Source organism: Mercenaria mercenaria, chromosome 3 (genome assembly GCF_021730395.1).
Source record: "Mercenaria mercenaria strain notata chromosome 3, MADL_Memer_1, whole genome shotgun sequence".
Lineage (NCBI taxonomy): Eukaryota > Metazoa > Mollusca > Bivalvia > Venerida > Veneridae > Mercenaria > Mercenaria mercenaria.
The window spans coordinates 76,577,650-76,594,612 of NC_069363.1; the positions used below are offsets into that span (position 1 = coordinate 76,577,650).

A 16,963-nucleotide genomic window follows, 5' to 3' on the forward strand; every position below is an offset into this window, starting at 1 on the left:
GGAATGTACTATTACGAATGTTTTTATTGTCTATATTGACAAATATTATATTTAGTAAAAGTTTGAGATAGAATTATTCCGCCCTAACAACAAAATCAAGGGAAACAACTTTTCATTTTTTTTGTAATTGTCACGCTTAGTCATTCTTTCGTTTCACAAACAGTCGAAATTGGGCGAAATTGGGGGACGAAAACAACTCGAGAGGAAACAATGGAAATTTCAAGTCTTCCGGACGTTTTAGTTTTGAAGATATTTAGTTATTTGTCTGTTAAAGAGTTATGTAAAATAAGCAGGTATTATGAACGATTAACAGTCAACTCGTCCCTTAGCTAACTGGTATCAAGTCAACTCGTTCCCCAGTCAACTCGTACCTAGTCAACTCGTCCCCGATTTGGTCATTTCGTCTCCGATTTGGTCATTTCGTCCTTTCATGACATTAAAAATTGGTATTAAAATCATCGTGAGTTTTGACAGAGTTATATTGGAAATGATTAAATTTAAATAATTTGGTTGGTTAAAGGATTTATACTGAAAATATCTACATCCACAGGTGGCAGTAACGTACCTAGGATACAGTATGGATCCATGAGCCATATGCACTTAAATTTACTACAATTATAATGTTTTCTTAGGAAAAAAATGACAAAAAGCCATTTTGAAAAAATTTTTGCTCCTGTGACAATGAGCCATGAGAAAGGTGATCAAGAACAGTTTGACATGTGCATTGCTTCCAGGTCCGTATTTTTTTTTCAAAACAATATTTCCTTATCAATGGTTGGCCGCCTTTTCGGCAAAAGATTAATCTTTCAGAAAAACCTTACTTCAAAACCCAGTTCCAAACCGTTTACGCATCACGAGCGAGCAACGGCATACGAAACGATAGTGATTTCTCCACCCGAATAAATCCCACACATTTTTCGCACCGAAGTCTCCCCCGTAAAACAAATCAAGTACACCATGTCAGTTAAAAATAGCACTGCAAGCAGTCAGAATAGGCTGAATGTAAACTAACAAGACTAAAAATAAGGTTCAATTCTACTTAATTACTTACCAGTTGTTATTTATTTGAATTTAGTAAATAATCCTCGTGAGCCATCGCTGCTTGTTTATATTCGGGTACTCTTTGGATTTTATCGCTACGTTTGAAATACGTAAACTGTCTCCACCAATGAAAACGTTCTTTACAACCACCGTCTTGTCAACGGTAATCATGGCAGGCGAAGGTAATTTCCGAAAGCGAAAATGTTAAATAGCGAATTTGTAAGTAACAAAGTAGGATTGAACCTAGTTTTCGGTCTTGTTACTTTGTGTTTAGTCTGTTATGAACGGTTATTACGTTATTTTAAGCTCGCACTGTGAGCTTGATGTGTTTTAGGGGGGAGACTTCGATGTGAAAAATGTGTGGGATTTATTCGGGTGGAGAAATCACTATCGTTTCGTATGCCGTTGCTCGCTCGTGATGCGTAAACGGTTTGGAACTGGGTTTTGAAGTAAGATTTTTCTGAAAGATTAATCTTTTGCCGAAAAGGCGACCAACCATTGATAAGGAAATATTGTTTTGGAAAAAAAATACGGACCTGGAAGCAATGCAAATGTCAAACTGTTCTTGATCACCTTTCTCATGGCTCATTGTCACAGGAGCAAAAAATTTTTCAAAATGGCTTTTTGTCATTTTTTTCCTAAGAAAACATTATAATTGTAGTAAATTTAAGGGCATATGGCTCATGGACCCATACTGTATCCTAGGTACGTTACTGCCACCTGTGTCTACATCTACATCGGTACAACCAACAATCGATTTCCGATTATGACTGGTCGGCGCTGTCAGAGAAACAGTTGTTAAAGAAATTTAGTATATTACAGTATTAAAAGTAAAAGATAAAAGGACAGTATGCTACAGTTAAAATAGGACAGAATGGAAGAATTACATAGTGACCGCCGCCAGCCTCTCTGTAAAGATACTGAGGCTGGGGCTAGCTTTAACTGATGTGGGGAGGGAGTTCCAGAGACGGATGGTTCTAGGGAAATAAGAGTTAGCAAAGTATTGAGTATATATATAAGACTATCCCTGTCAAAGAAGTATAAAATACACAGAATGGCAACTGGCTGTACACATAATCTTGCATGATCTCGTGTCAGAGCGTGAATCGGCGTTATCTCAGTAAAAACAAACATTGGCGAGCATAGAGAACTTTACAATTTGTACCTTTAAAACTACATTTAAAATACATGTTAGCTTCTAAAACAACATTAGTTTAATGTGAAATAGTCTTAAGACACAAAGTACTCGTTTCTTGCAATCTAAAGGAGCGCGGTCATACGGTGATAATTTATTTACCAATGAATAATTGCTTTCGCATACAAAATGGCGCGTGGAGAACGCGTCACTTCCAGTAAATGAGATCTCATTCAGTTGTCACGGGATGTTGGCGAGATTTGCTCTGTATGCCTTTCAAGTTGCCGATCTGTTTATTTTTATAGCTCTTTGTCCCTGTTTTTCATATTCTCTGGGTTTTTCATATTCTCATTTCTTGCCTTAAAATTGCCAAATGATATAATGTTTGTTATTTTCTAGACAAGAATGGTACAAAACTAACACACTGAAAATTTCAAGTGCTTTGAATGCAAATTGATAAAATATTGGCATTTTACTGAATTTTCAAAAAAAGATTTATTCATTTGTGATGGTGTTAGCAATTTTGCCATTAATTATACTTTATGCAATTAATTGTCATCTTTTTTGATGAATTTACTACAGAATTTATCTTTTTAAAGTTTATTACACTACTGGTACTGATGATAAACCCGGACAGATGATAAAGTCGACCACCTTGGAAATATTCGATTGCAATCGGTTATTTATAAAATTGAACACACCATCTAATAGTTTCCACTTACAACACCAACTGGTGTAAACAAAAACAAAATTAGTAAATATTCTGTATAAATAAATGACTTACATAAATTTGTATAAAAAATATTTATCCAAAATTACTGGGGAAAAGGGTGTTTTTTGCGCATGCTCACTGTCAAAACATGAAGGCCTGACATTTGGTAACTTTTCATTACTTGATCAGGAATGACTGTTGCAGCTTTTTGGGGAAAGTTTCAATATAATAATACCAAGAAAATTTTGTAAATGACAAAGTGTTCGAATTTATCATCAGTCAACATTCATACAATCCCCTTTTTACATACCCCTTTCCCGGGCCTCACTTCGTGTGAGTTTGTTTACTAAATATAAATTTGAATTATGTAAAGTTTTCAGCAAAGGTTAAGCTTTATTTTGATACTGACCGTTGATTACAATTTGCAGAAATAAAAAAGGTACAGGTAAAAAACCTCATTTTTTGTTCGGGTTTATCATCAGTACCAGTATGGTAATTTTAATGTTTTAAATTCTACAAGTTATTTGTGATGAAGTGTCAAATCTAAATCCACAGTAATATGAGACACGTACTCTTTGTCAGAATCACCTAAAAAGTTAAGTCTTGAATTCTGTGATGTCCCTGACGACATAAGTCCATGACATACACCAAACATCCGTGACGTATTGAATTTTCCATGATGGACTGCTTAAGGTTGTATCTATTTTTAGTTCGACTATTCGAAGAATAGGGGAGCTATCCTACTCGCCCCGGCGTTAGCGTGAGCGTCACTCAGATGTTAAAGTTTGCGTACCATCCCAAATATTTTCAAAGTCCATTGAGATATTGCTTTCATATTTTGCATACTTGTTTACCATCATGACCCCAGTCTGTAAAAAGGAGGAGGCAACTCTATCAAGCATTTTGACTGAATTATGGCCCCTTTTCGACTTACAATAAATGTTAAAGTTTGCGTACCACCCCAAATATTTTCAAAGTCCATTGAGATATTGCTTTCATATTTTGCATACTTGTTTAATATCATGACCCCAGTCTGTAAAAAGGAGGAGGCAACTCTTATCAAGCATTTTGACTGAATTATGGCCCCTTTTCGACTTAGAATATGCTTATTGTAATGTTAAAGTTTTACTCATCGCTTATATTATACTATCAAGCACTGAGAATAGTCGAGCGCGCTGCCCACTGACAGCTCTTGTTAGAAATATGATCATATTCAGTAAACTATGGAATGCGCCGTATAACAATTGACGGACAGGACTTTATGATACAATCGCATTCAGCAAACAATGGAACGCTCCGTATAACAATTGACGGACATCAAATTTGACGTTGTCATGTAATGACATCTTTAGAATATGTCGTGATATTATGAATTGCCTGTGAGTTTAAGAGGCAAAAACAATACAAAGTGAAACATTAAAACAAAAATATCCTCTGGATCCATGCTGGTCGTAAAGCTACTATATTGGTTTTCTCATGGCGCGGCCCAAATAGGGAATATGTTACATTGTGGTTAAAAACTATATTGGACAATGTCATCATAAAAATGAGCATATCATGGCTGTGTAATGACATGCCACAACATATTGCATCACGTAATAGCAATACACAGATCTGTTTGCGAATTGCCAATTTTATGCTATTTATTTTGAAAAATAAAAGAAAAATATTGCAACTTACAGAACAACTGAGCATATTGAGAAAGACTGACTCTGATAATTGATTGATGATTGAGCACAGCAACATTGATGTGATATATTGTGAATTCATTAATATTCGTGGGGGACTAATTGTCGTGGATTTTGCGGTTGAATCAATCCATGAAATTTAATCCCAGCGATCAAGTAAAATTCCCATTCATTTTATGTTCAAAAGTTGAAATCCACGAATTTATATCCGCACGAAATTGCCATTTTGACAAAAACCATGAAAATTCATGCCCACAAAATTGGAATGACTTTACAGTATTATAATGATAAGGTTTAGTAACAGTCTAATCAACAGTATAAAACTAAGATAAAATGTAAACATTAGATCCAGTTTTATCTTAACTCCATAACTGTGTTGTTTATGTGATTTGCAGGGTTTGCCGATGTTGGAGGCGTATTGCATATGACAAGACACTTTGGAAAGACATTGATATGACTAGATTTGTGTCGCTCGATTTGAGAAAAGTATGGAAGTTCTATCGGTCACGTCTGTCAGATGTCCTCAAAAGCTTGAAGATGGTTGGATATTACAATGCGAAATGTAAAGTTCAGATATTTTCTCTTTTACTATTAAAACAACATTATTTGAGATTCCTAAAGGCAGGGATTAACTTATTATTAAACTTGTTAAGTTATTACGTGTATTTATTAACCTGTCTGCATTTTGGCTTATTTTGTCAATTAAGATTTTAAAGGAAAAAAAAAGATAAATATGTCAGTAAATATCCCCTCTGTTTCATGTCTTTAAAGTTGTGGAATTTTTTTTTACCGGTATGTTAAAATCTTGAGAAAAAAAATGGAATTATATCAGAAAAAAATCTTAATCATTTGAACCCCGGAAAATATTACAGGCAAGCCAAAATCTGACAATATTACCTCATAATTATTTCCTTTGAGTATAAGTTGTAGGAATATTAGAATGTTTTGTGAGTCCGACTTTATATGCAGATTACATGGATTTTATGTGACAAAATACAAAAATCTTTTAAATTTGTTTAAGCTGGAAGCGAAAGGCAGAAGAAGCAACTTCTCTCCGATGCTTTGCTGGAGGAGATAAGCACAGCGTGTCCAAACATCGAGGAATTGCAGCTACACCGCTTTTATCTAGAGAAAATGTCATCGAGCAGACTTCCACGATCTCTTACTCATCTCAAATTGCGGGAATGTGGCTGGCCGTTAGGTTGGTTGAATGATGCAGACCTGCCGAATTTGCGAATTCTTGATCTTGGTAAAACCACGCGCATAGGTGATTCAGAAATTAGCAGCATTGTAAAGTTCACAAATCTTGAAGAGTTGAATCTTGAGGAATTATACAGAATTAGTGACTTGGGAGTTAAAGAATTGGCAGAAAACTGTACACTGTTGAAAGTTCTTAAACTGACATCTGCAAAAGTGGCAGACCTTGGGGTACATTTCATCTGCAGGAACATGGTCAGTTTGAGGGGCTTAGACCTCAGTTATACACTTATATCAGATTCTGCAGTAGACGATATTATTACGAGTTTACCAAACTTGAAAAGTTTTGGTGTGGCGGGCACAGCTGTTACCGATACAGGAGTTAAAAGTTTATGTTACAGTAAGAATGGGAGAAATCTTGTTCAGCTAGATATTTCAGCTACAAAGATCACAGATGACGCATTGACTTATATTGCAGACAAGTTGATAAATCTTGAAGATCTAAATCTTGCTATAACGAAAGTATCACGTGAAGCAATAAATAACATGTCCACACAGTTAGGGAAATTGTCACATGTCAATTTAGGTAGAGGAGTTTCATAATTATGTCTCCCACCACACAGTGGTGTGGGAGACATATTGATTTACTCCAGTCTGTGTGTGTGTGTGTCTGTCACAAAGCTTGTCCGCACTCTAAGTCGAACATTTCTCATCCGATCTTCACCAAATTTGAACAAAATGTGTTTTACCATAAGACCTCGGCCAAGTTCCAGGGACTACCTTAGCCTGGAAATTTAGGGAGAAGTGACTTCTCCCTCCTGGGGAAATAGGGAGAAGTTTTGAAATTTTGGGAGAAGTTCGGCAAACGTGAGACAGGACATCGCTTACATGCATTAAATAACAATAATAGTGATTATTCAGTTCCATTTGTAGTATTATCTTGTTATGACTTGAATAAAATTAATAGGGCAATGTTTCAACAATACAATACATATTTGCACTGTTTTACTGCAAAATGTCTGACAACTTGACACAATAAATCTTTCCTCATATAACCAGTACTTAACATTTCTTGGATTTCTTCCTTCCATGAGCAGCTTTTTCACGTATGTGAGCATTTTGAGTTTAAAAATTTTGTATGTAGTTCCTTCAATTTGACAAACTACAGAGTTTAAAAAACTCTCAAGCTTGCAATGAAATGTTATTTGTATTGCTCAGTAGATAAAATACTTAAAAATCAGGGGCAATATTTTTTAAAACTACGTGTTTTGACATAAAAAATCTAAAAATCGGTTAAATATATTACCTCCCTTTAACACATTTCAGAATAAACTAAAAGAGTTGTCTGCTATTTTTATCAAAAATTAAATTTAAAAGTTTGTCAAGGGCCTTATATTTAACTTATATGTTTTTTAATGGAAGAGAAATGCAGATTAAAATTAATAGTAAGCAGATCCCGATTGAAAAATAAACGTCGGGAGTAACGGGTAGTCTACATATTGTGATGGCAATAAAAATTTTGAAAAGTTTTTTATCCGAAAACAAGAATTACTGGATAGGACATCTTATAAAGTACCGAGGGCGTTCGGTTAACCCGAGGTTCCGTGTTTTGACCCGCGAAAATCAAGAAAAACTCGAAGTTGACCCGCACAAAAAAGTGTCCCGTGCGTCGGATCGATCCGCGATATGCGTCTCGAGTTCAAAAGTTCTGCTTTGTGAATCAAAATCTCGGTATATTTCAATTGTTCACCGCCACAAACGGAAGTATGACAGTAGGCGGAGCGTCGTATGTTAATTAGCTACTGACAGATGTCAGTCACGCCATGCGCCGACTGACACGTAATTAGGTTTGTAATTCAAAAGTTAATTATCGCTGTTTTACAAAGTTTTCGGGCTCTCTGATCTCTGATGTTGGTCAGCTTTAATTATTACTCTTTCATTCTTTAATTATCGTTTACTGCATTCACATTAAATGCAAACAATTAGCAGCTTATCCTGCGGCGTCAGTCTGAAATCTAGTGATTATCTTTTGTTGTCATGGGCACGTTTCGCCGCGCGTGCCTTCCGGTGACATCCTGTGTATTGCATATTGTGTTTACAGACTTTACACAACCGAAATGTATAATCTCGGCGCACTTTATTGCCAATTATGTTTTCCTTTCATCCAGTTTTAGGGCGACTTGAACTTCGCTTTTCTGGGCGGGAAGGGCGAAGTGAAATATTTTAAAGCGAAGTTATCGCTCAACTTCGCCTAAAACGCAGTCCCTGAGTTAGATAACTAGCCAAATCCACCCAGGCACTTTTGAATTACGGTCCTTGAATTACTGATTGGGTCCACTCATCAAGGCCACTGGGAGAAACTAAACATTTTTCAGCGGGGTCCACTCATTAAAGCCGTCGAGAGAAACTAGACATTTTTCAATGGGGCAGTTGTTGGAGACATGCGCTTTTCTCAAAAGCATCTCTAGTTAACTAATAATGACTTATTGGAGTAGAAAGGATTTTAGCTTTTTTTTTAGCCCAGAGAAAAGCATCACTAAATTTGTGTAGAAAAGGATATAATGTATTTTACAGAAGAAGAAATTTCATTTGATAAACTAGGTTTGAATGAAATATAGTGTTTTACTACATGTTTAAAAGAAATAGACCATGCCATTTTATTTGACACATCTGTAGTGACCTGGCAATACAGGATATTTTTTCATAATGCCTTTCATTTCTTACAATGTGTAATTTTTACAGCACCACTAAAACTTTGGTAAAAGTAATTTTATTGGATAAATTTTCCAGGTATGTGAGTATACATTGTATGTTACTAATATGAATTACTATAAGACATTTAAAAGTGATCATGAAATAAAATTGTCGACAGGCATGGGTTTTCAAAAAGCTCGAGTAGAATGCGCTTGATTTGTCATGTTGGCTGGAGGCTGCAGGCATTGGGCCTGAATACCATATACCTTTTCTATTACTGAGCCATTATACTGAGCCATTATGAAATCTCTTGTCTATTTACATGATAGCAATTGGTCACCACATTTTTTACCAGTTAATGGTACTGTCCAAATTGAAAGATGGAAAAGTTCATTATAGGAATTCAGCAGGGTAAGGACTAAATATGTGTTTACATATGACCAAGTAGCCACTCATATTTCTGTAACATTTTGATACCAGTAATTTTCCAGTTTCAAACAATGTGTTAACCTTTACCTTGCTAAATTTCTAAAACGGATTGGTCCATCATTCAGTTTGGGCAGTGCCATTTATTATTAGAAGGGGTGTTTACTGAAAATTTACTGACTGAATAGCAAACAGTGCAGACCATGATCAGCCTGCACAGAGGTGCAGGCTGATCCTGGTCTGCACTCCATGCAGGCTGATCGTGGTCTGCACTGGTCGCAAAGGCAGAATCACTTGTTGGCAGCAGGCTAAAGGTTAAGTAGCCCTTGTTTATTACTTTGTGCATCATCTACATGTTAGTAGTTTATATGAAATTTTTAGACGCATGTATTAACTTCAATGAAATTATTTATTAGTGTATCTGAATTGAAGGTTCAGAGTGAGCCTTTAGTATAGAAGGATGGTCTTTTGTTCTGTGTCGGAATTTTTGAGTCGGCTAAACGATGAAATCGTTTTGACGAGTCCTTGCTATCCAGCGATCCTCTAAGTCTAAATGGACCAAATAACACAGTGAAGGGATGTAGTTCCATTAGATTTCTCAAACTTCAAACAGTTCACTGCATGAATGAAGTTAAGTTGTGTGAATTCCCTTTGCTATGACCAATATACGATGTAATCTGTCATATTTATGACTTGTAATTGTGCAATACTCGAATGTAACTCATTAAACATAAATGTGCATTTTATGAATTGCGCAGGCTTACAAAGCTTTCGTAACATCCAGCGAAAGACAAAAAACAGTTCCACAGGGCTCCAGATAAGATGCGTATTAGCGTAAATTATGTATAGAAATAATGCAAATACGCATGTCTAATAATTTCTAAGCGTATAAAAACGTATATAAAATTACAGAAATGCACACAATGCTTTTTTAAAAACAAAATCTGAATCGTCTGGATGCGTTAGGTAACATAGCCGATCCCGATCAGCCTTAATTCTCCCACATTGAACGTATACACGCATCGTATGATTTCTATAAACTTTGTGTGGGTTTCTACACACACACATGAATTTAGCAGTCAGTAAACGGATAAATTATCGGAAGAAGAAGCTCTTACTGGTTTGTTTAGTTACTACAGATATTAAAAATGATTTTAATTCTTATTTTTTGAGAAATAAACAAATCGGCGAAACATTAAATTGTATTTTCTTGTAGTTTTTGAAATCGAAAGTAGATCGTCTATGTTTGGCTGCTTTCACGAAACGAAACAACTTTTTTATGAAAAGATTTAAATAAGAGGTAATTAAACAGTAAACTTCAATGTCAGATACTGCCAGTTGCTGCTAAATGTCTTCGTATCATCACAATTTGTAAAATATATTGTTGAAAATGGAGAAAAGTGTAATCGTATCCGGATATAATATTTCGGGTAAATATCGAGCTGTGTTATGAAATTTTAACATTCATGTAACATACATGATAAATATTATTGTAACAGAAATGATTCTAGAATTTATTTTTATTACACCTACATATAATCTATGTCAGACTGGTATTCTAGTCCTGAGGCATGATCTGAAAGTAAAAAGATGAAGTGACAGTCATACTTTGGATATTGTAATACTAGAAAGAATCTAGATCGTAACCTTTCTGGAATTTTGACTGGTTTGGATAATTTGCTTACGATTCAGGTTCGCAAAAAAACTGATTTTAAAAATGATTTTATTTCTTATTTTTCGAGAAATAAACAAAATGGCGAAACATTAAATTGTATTTTCTTGTAGTTTTTGAAATCAAAAGTAGATCGTCTATGTTAGAGTGCTTTGACGAAACGAAACAATTTTTTTTATGAAATGATTTAAATAATTTCACCGTAAACTTCAATGTCAGATACTGCCAATTGCTGCTAAGCTGTCTTCATATCATCACAATTTGTAAAACATATTGTTGAAACTGGAGATTTTGGCGGTATAAAAGAAAGTGTAATCATATCCGGATATAATATTTTGGGTAAATATCGAGCTGTGTTATGAAATTTAAACATTAAAGTAACAGACATGATAGATATTATTGTAACAGAAATGATTCTAGAATTTATTTTTATAATACATACATAGAATCAATATCAGACTTATATTCTAATGCTGAGACATGACCTGAAAGTAAAAATATGAAGTGACAGTCATTCATACTTTGAATATTGTAATACTAAAAAGAATCTAGAGGTAATATTTAGAAATTGAAACATATAATTTTCAGTTAGAAATCGCACCAAAGGCTGTATCAAGGGTCTACATTTTCAAAATTTCCTTGTGGTGATACCCCAAACCCTAATTGCAGGAGGGGGTATCCTCCCACACCCTCCCCCCCATATTGCCACTTTACAGTTTGATACATTTGCCCTTTTACCACCTGCCACAATGCCCATTTCAAAATCTGACTGCAGTTCAAAGCGGGAAGGAACACCCCTCCCAAAACCCACCCTGCTACCGACCACGTAAAAATGGCTCAAACATTTTTTCAGCCCAGTCTGGGCCTGTCTGTCTACGTGAATCAAACGGATAATTGAAAGTACATAGACTTGGGGACTACTGACATGGTTTTGAAGGGGTTAACAGGTCTGAAATGAATAAATGATGGTTTTAACTAAAAAAGAACTGCATTTATTAATATTGGTTATCTTTTCCGAAATTGGTAGCTAGTCCGAGTAACTTCTCTTAGTTTCGAATGCGCAATTTTTCCTGTCAGTGTAACATTCATGACACTATATATTGACACTCAGCAACATTTACATATCTTTAACGCAAAAGTAAGTGTACTTTAAATTCACATCCCTTATAATATGATTGAACAATACCTAGCATGTGACACGGTTATTGCCAGGCCCCTTATCTGTAAAATATCTGAACAGTTCTTTCATCCATCCGTTACAAATTGTATGTGGCAATCCGCGCTATAGAATTTCAATATATAAATTTTCATATTCAAATTTTATCATGTGCGAATATATACCAGCCGATAATTGCCTGTTTTGGTAATGCCGGAGGCAAATGTTTACTGGAAAAATATTTATAGTCATGGGCAGTATCTTAGTGTCACCTGTCAAATTGTAGTTTGTACTTTCAACATTTTTATTTTTGCGAACCACTCTTCAATTTTAGAGAAATATATTGGGTTTAAATATTGTATAATGTCAATCAAAGTTTTACTAGGCATCGATTGAATGTCCATTTCATCTATTGTAACAAAATCTCTGTTCAGTTGGGGAAAAAAACTAAAACCAAACTGAAACTGGTAGACTATACTACCAGTACATCAATCATTAGCGGACTCTCAGGCCCTTCAGGCCTTTGATTATCTAAATGTCTTCACCTCAAAAACTTGTGGTCAGTATTACCCAAAACTTTGTCTGTAATATCTTGGCATGGACCTCTTTAAAGTTGTTCAAATGTTTGACTGCATTTCAAGGTTGCCAGTGCTGGAAATAACAAAACATTTGAACAATTTCTCCTTGTGAATCACATGATAGATCTGCTCTAAATTTGGTCTGAAGCATCCTAGGATCATCCTCTATCTTTTGTTTTCAAATGGTTTCGCTGGACTGGGTCTGAAGCATCCTAGGTTCATCCTCTATCTTTTGTTCTCAAATGATTTTGCTGGACTGGGTCTGAAGCATCCTAGGTTCATCCTCTATCTTTTGTTTTCAAATGGTTTCGCTGGACTGGGTCTGAAGCATCCTAGGTTCATCCTCTATCTTTTGTTCTCAAATGGTTTCGCTGGACTGGGTCTGAAGCATCCTAGGTTCATCCTCTATCTTTTGTTCTCAAATGGTTTCGCTGGACTGGGTCTGAAACATCCTAGGTTCATCCTCTATCTTTTGTTCTCAAATGGTTTCGCTGGACTGGGTCTGAAGCATCCTAGGTTCATCCTCTATCTTTTGTTCTCAAATGGTTTCGCTGGACTGGGTCTGAAGCATCCTAGGATCATCCTCTATCTTTTGTTGTCAAATGGTTTTGCTGGACTGGGTCTGAAGCATCCTAGGTTCATCCTCTATCTTTTGTTTTCAAATGGTTCCGCTGGACTGGGTCTGAAGCATCCTAGGTTCATCCTCTATCTTTTGTTTTCAAATGGTTCCGCTGGACTGGGTCTGAAGCATCCTAGGTTCATCCTCTATCTTTTGTTTTCAAATGGTTCCGCTGGACTGGGTCTGAAGCATCCTAGGTTCATCCTCTATCTTTTGTTTTCAAATGATTTTGCTGGACTGGGTCTGAAGCATCCTAGGTTCATCCTCTATCTTTTGTTCTCAAATGGTTTCGCTGGACTGGGTCTGAAGCATCCTAGGTTCATCCTCTATCTTTTGTTCTCAAATGGTTTCGCTGGACTGGGTCTGAAGCATCCTAGGATCATCCTCTATCTTTTGTTGTCAAATGGTTTTGCTGGACTGGGTCTGAAGCATCCTAGGTTCATCCTCTATCTTTTGTTTTCAAATGGTTCCGCTGGACTGGGTCTGAAGCATCCTAGGTTCATCCTCTATCTTTTGTTTTCAAATGATTTTGCTGGACTGGGTCTGAAGCATCCTAGGTTCATCCTCTATCTTTTGTTTTCAAATGGTTCCGCTGGACTGGGTCTGAAGCATCCTAGGTTCATCCTCTATCTTTTGTTCTCAAATGGTTTCGCTGGACTGGGTCTGAAGCATCCTAGGATCATCCTCTATCTTTTGTTGTCAAATGGTTTTGCTGGACTGGGTCTGAAGCATCCTAGGTTCATCCTCTATCTTTTGTTTTCAAATGGTTCCGCTGGACTGGGTCTGAAGCATCCTAGGATCATCCTCTATCTTTTGTTTTCAAATGATTTTGCTGGACTGGGTCTGAAGCATCCTAGGATCATCCTCTATCTTTTGTTCTCAAATGGTTTCGCTGGACTGGGTCTGAAGCATCCTAGGATCATCCTCTATCTTTTGTTTTCAAATGATTTTGCTGGACTGGGTCTGAAGCATCCTAGGATCATCCTCTATCTTTTGTTTTCAAATGGTTTCGCTGGACTGGGTCTGAAGCATCCTAGGATCATCCTCTATCTTTTGTTTTCAAATGATTTTGCTGGACTGGGTCTGAAGCATCCTAGGTTCATCCTCTATCTTTTGTTCTCAAATGATTTTGCTGGACTGGGTCTGAAGCATCCTAGGTTCATCCTCTATCTTTTGTTCTCAAATGGTTTCGCTGGACTGGGTCTGAAGCATCCTAGGATCATCCTCTATCTTTTGTTTTCAAATGGTTTCGCTGGACTGGGTCTGAAGCATCCTAGGATCATCCTCTATCTTTTGTTTTCAAATGATTTTGCTGGACTGGGTCTGAAGCATCCTAGGATCATCCTCTATCTTTTGTTCTCAAATGGTTTCGCTGGACTGGGTCTGAAGCATCCTAGGATCATCCTCTATCTTTTGTTCTCAAATGGTTCCGCTGGACTGGGTCTGAAGCATCCTAGGTTCATCCTCTATCTTTTGTTCTCAAATGATTTTGCTGGACTGGGTCTGAAGCATCCTAGGATCATCCTCTATCTTTTGTTTTCAAATGATTTTGCTGGACTGGGTCTGAAGCATCCTAGGATCATCCTCTATCTTTTGTTTTCAAATGATTTTGCTGGACTGGGTCTGAAGCATCCTAGGTTCATCCTCTATCTTTTGTTCTCAAATGATTTTGCTGGACTGGGTCTGAAGCATCCTAGGATCATCCTCTATCTTTTGTTCTCAAATGGTTTCGCTGGACTGGGTCTGAAGCATCCTAGGATCATCCTCTATCTTTTGTTCTCAAATGGTTTCGCTGGACTGCATTAAGTGACTGCCAGAGCAAAAACTAGAAAAAAAAGTTAAAAGAACTGAACTGCTGGATGCATATACAGTGAACTTGTATGGACCTTTTTTTAATGTGTTCAAATGAGTTAACATGATTACACTAAGAGGCTGTTACATTGATAATTAGATAAACATTTAACCTTTACCCTGCTATATTTCTAAAATGGACTGGTCAGTTACTCAATTTGGGCAGTACCATTTATTATTAGAAGGGGTATTCACTGAAAATTAACTGACAGAACAGCGAACAGTGCATACCATGATCAGACTGCACACAAAGGCAAAATTATATACCACCAGCAAGCTAAAGGTTAAACAACTTTTCATTGAGAGCTTGAAGGATGTTTATAAAACTTGGTCAAAAGCATCCTTTGATATACCTCTGGCAAACTTAGCCCAGTGGCTCTGCTTGACTGATGTTGTTGGCCACAAGAGATTAAAGTAGAATAAACTTGAAACAGCTGTTGATGTTCGGCCTGATAGATCTCTGTACCATCTTCATATGGACGTCTCTCAATCAAGATTGTTTGTATGGATAAGTTTGATGAGTATTCACCAAGTCTGGTCAGAAGAATCCTTGAATTAGCTTTTCACAAGTTTTTCCAAATCTGTTCCACTTGACTGCACTTTTGAGATGTCAGCGCAAAGTCGGAAGAATAGACCTCCCTGGATGCTCACCAAACTTGGTCAGAAGCATTCTTTTATAGACCTTTCATGAGATTGTTCAGATCATTTCACTGGACTGCGCTTAGAGCTATTAAAAGATAGAATAAAAACGTTAAAATGTCTTTTCTTGGTCAGAAACCGGGTCAAGGTCAGGTGAGCGACCTAGGGCCTTCATTCCCATCTTGTTTATAAGTTTGATTACCCTATAATGAATTAATGAAATATATATTTTGATATTAAATTAGATTGTTTTACACAGAGGGTAGAAGTTGATGAATTTGTTAAGATGCCTCCTGTTTATCTGTAATGCCTACTGTTATTTGTGTTGTGGGGGGTGGGGGAGCAAAAGATGCCACTGTTGGGTAAAGTATCAGATATTTACATATCTGGCTGCTTATACAGAGAAAGAAAAATTATATTTCATTTGCGTCAAAATACAAATTATGTTGAAATATAAATTATGTTATATTCATTGTTTTTTTTTTTTGTGTGGTATTACTCTTAAAAGATGGTACTTTTATCTTATTCATAGAAATATTGACTTACATTAAATTGATTTCTATTTTTAGACCCTTTAGAGTTGTATTTTTAGAATTTACGTACGGTATGTTTATTATAGTATAGTTACTGAATTTTGTTTATATTTGAAATTAGAATAATATGTTTTAAATTTCATGAATATTTATTGCACCTTACAATATATGTTAATTATAAGTAATTCATAAAATGAGCCACACCATGAGAAAACCAACATAGTGGCTTTGTGACCAGCATGGATCCAGACCAGACTGCGCAGATGTGTGGGCTCATCTTGATCCATGCTGGTCGCAAACACACTATGTTGGTTTTCTCATGGTGCATCTCAAATGTGGAAATATATGATAGGTATTTTCTCAGGGAAATATGATGACCTTATGTTTTTGTTAGCAAATGTTTACGCAAGTCCTTTTTTTCCAAGAAATGTATTGATATTTATGATGTATTCAATAACAACACAAAAAGACTGTGTTTAAAGTTTTTTTTTTACATATGAAAAAAATGCCTTATAACGTATTAAATGTATAGTTTCTGCAAGTGAGTAAAGCCATTATTGTCAGAACTTAATTTAGGACTGATCTTGTTGTCCCCATCTTTTTCAAAGGAAAAAAAGGGGGACATAGAAATAGGCTGCATCCTTCCATCCATCACACTTTATGTCCAGTCCATAACTCTGCTATCCATCCATCACACTTTATGTCCAGTCCATAACTCTGGCATCCATCCATCACACTTTATGCCCAGTCCATAACTCTGGCATCCATCCATCACACTTTATGTCCAGTCCATAACTCTGGCATCCGTCCATAACTATGCTTTCTATTAAAAGGATTTTAAAATTACTTAACACAAATGTTCCCTATAATGAGAAAATGTGTCATGCTCAAAACCCAGTGCCGTAGCTTCCAAGGTGAAGGTCACACTTAGAGGTCAAAGGTTGACAGGGTCTGTTTCATGTCGGGTCCATAAGTCTGCCATTTATTAAGGAATTAAGATATTCCTCATAATGAGACAATGT

General features: G+C 36.2%; 1 protein-coding gene across 2 annotated transcripts; it reads left to right on the forward strand.

Annotated features, from left to right (window-relative positions):
- The first annotated feature begins 134 nt into the window (after positions 1-134).
- LOC123524330 (F-box/LRR-repeat protein 12-like) lies at positions 135-9,376 on the forward strand. 2 transcript variants are annotated; one of them, XM_045302439.2, is made up of 3 exons: positions 135-293; positions 4,972-5,138; positions 5,598-9,376. In XM_045302439.2, exons 1-3 carry the CDS (start codon positions 211-213, stop codon positions 6,374-6,376), a joined length of 1,029 nt encoding a protein of 342 aa, XP_045158374.2. In that variant the 5' UTR covers positions 135-210; the 3' UTR covers positions 6,377-9,376. The 2 variants fall into 2 exon arrangements, with proteins under 2 accessions (XP_045158374.2, XP_053394943.1); XM_053538968.1 differs by having other exon boundaries at positions 149-275.
- The last annotated feature ends 7,587 nt before the right edge of the window (positions 9,377-16,963 follow it).

Bases quoted from the DNA above. Each gene is read 5' to 3' on its own strand.
- LOC123524330 (XM_045302439.2), top strand. From the start codon at position 211: ATGGAAATTTCAAGTCTTCCGGACGTTTTAGTTTTGAAGATATTTAGT. The intron at 294-4,971 runs GTATTATGAACG...TGTGATTTGCAG, and splicing joins GAGTTATGTAAAATAAGCAG to GGTTTGCCGATGTTGGAGGC. The intron at 5,139-5,597 runs GTAAAGTTCAGA...AATTTGTTTAAG, and splicing joins TGGATATTACAATGCGAAAT to CTGGAAGCGAAAGGCAGAAG.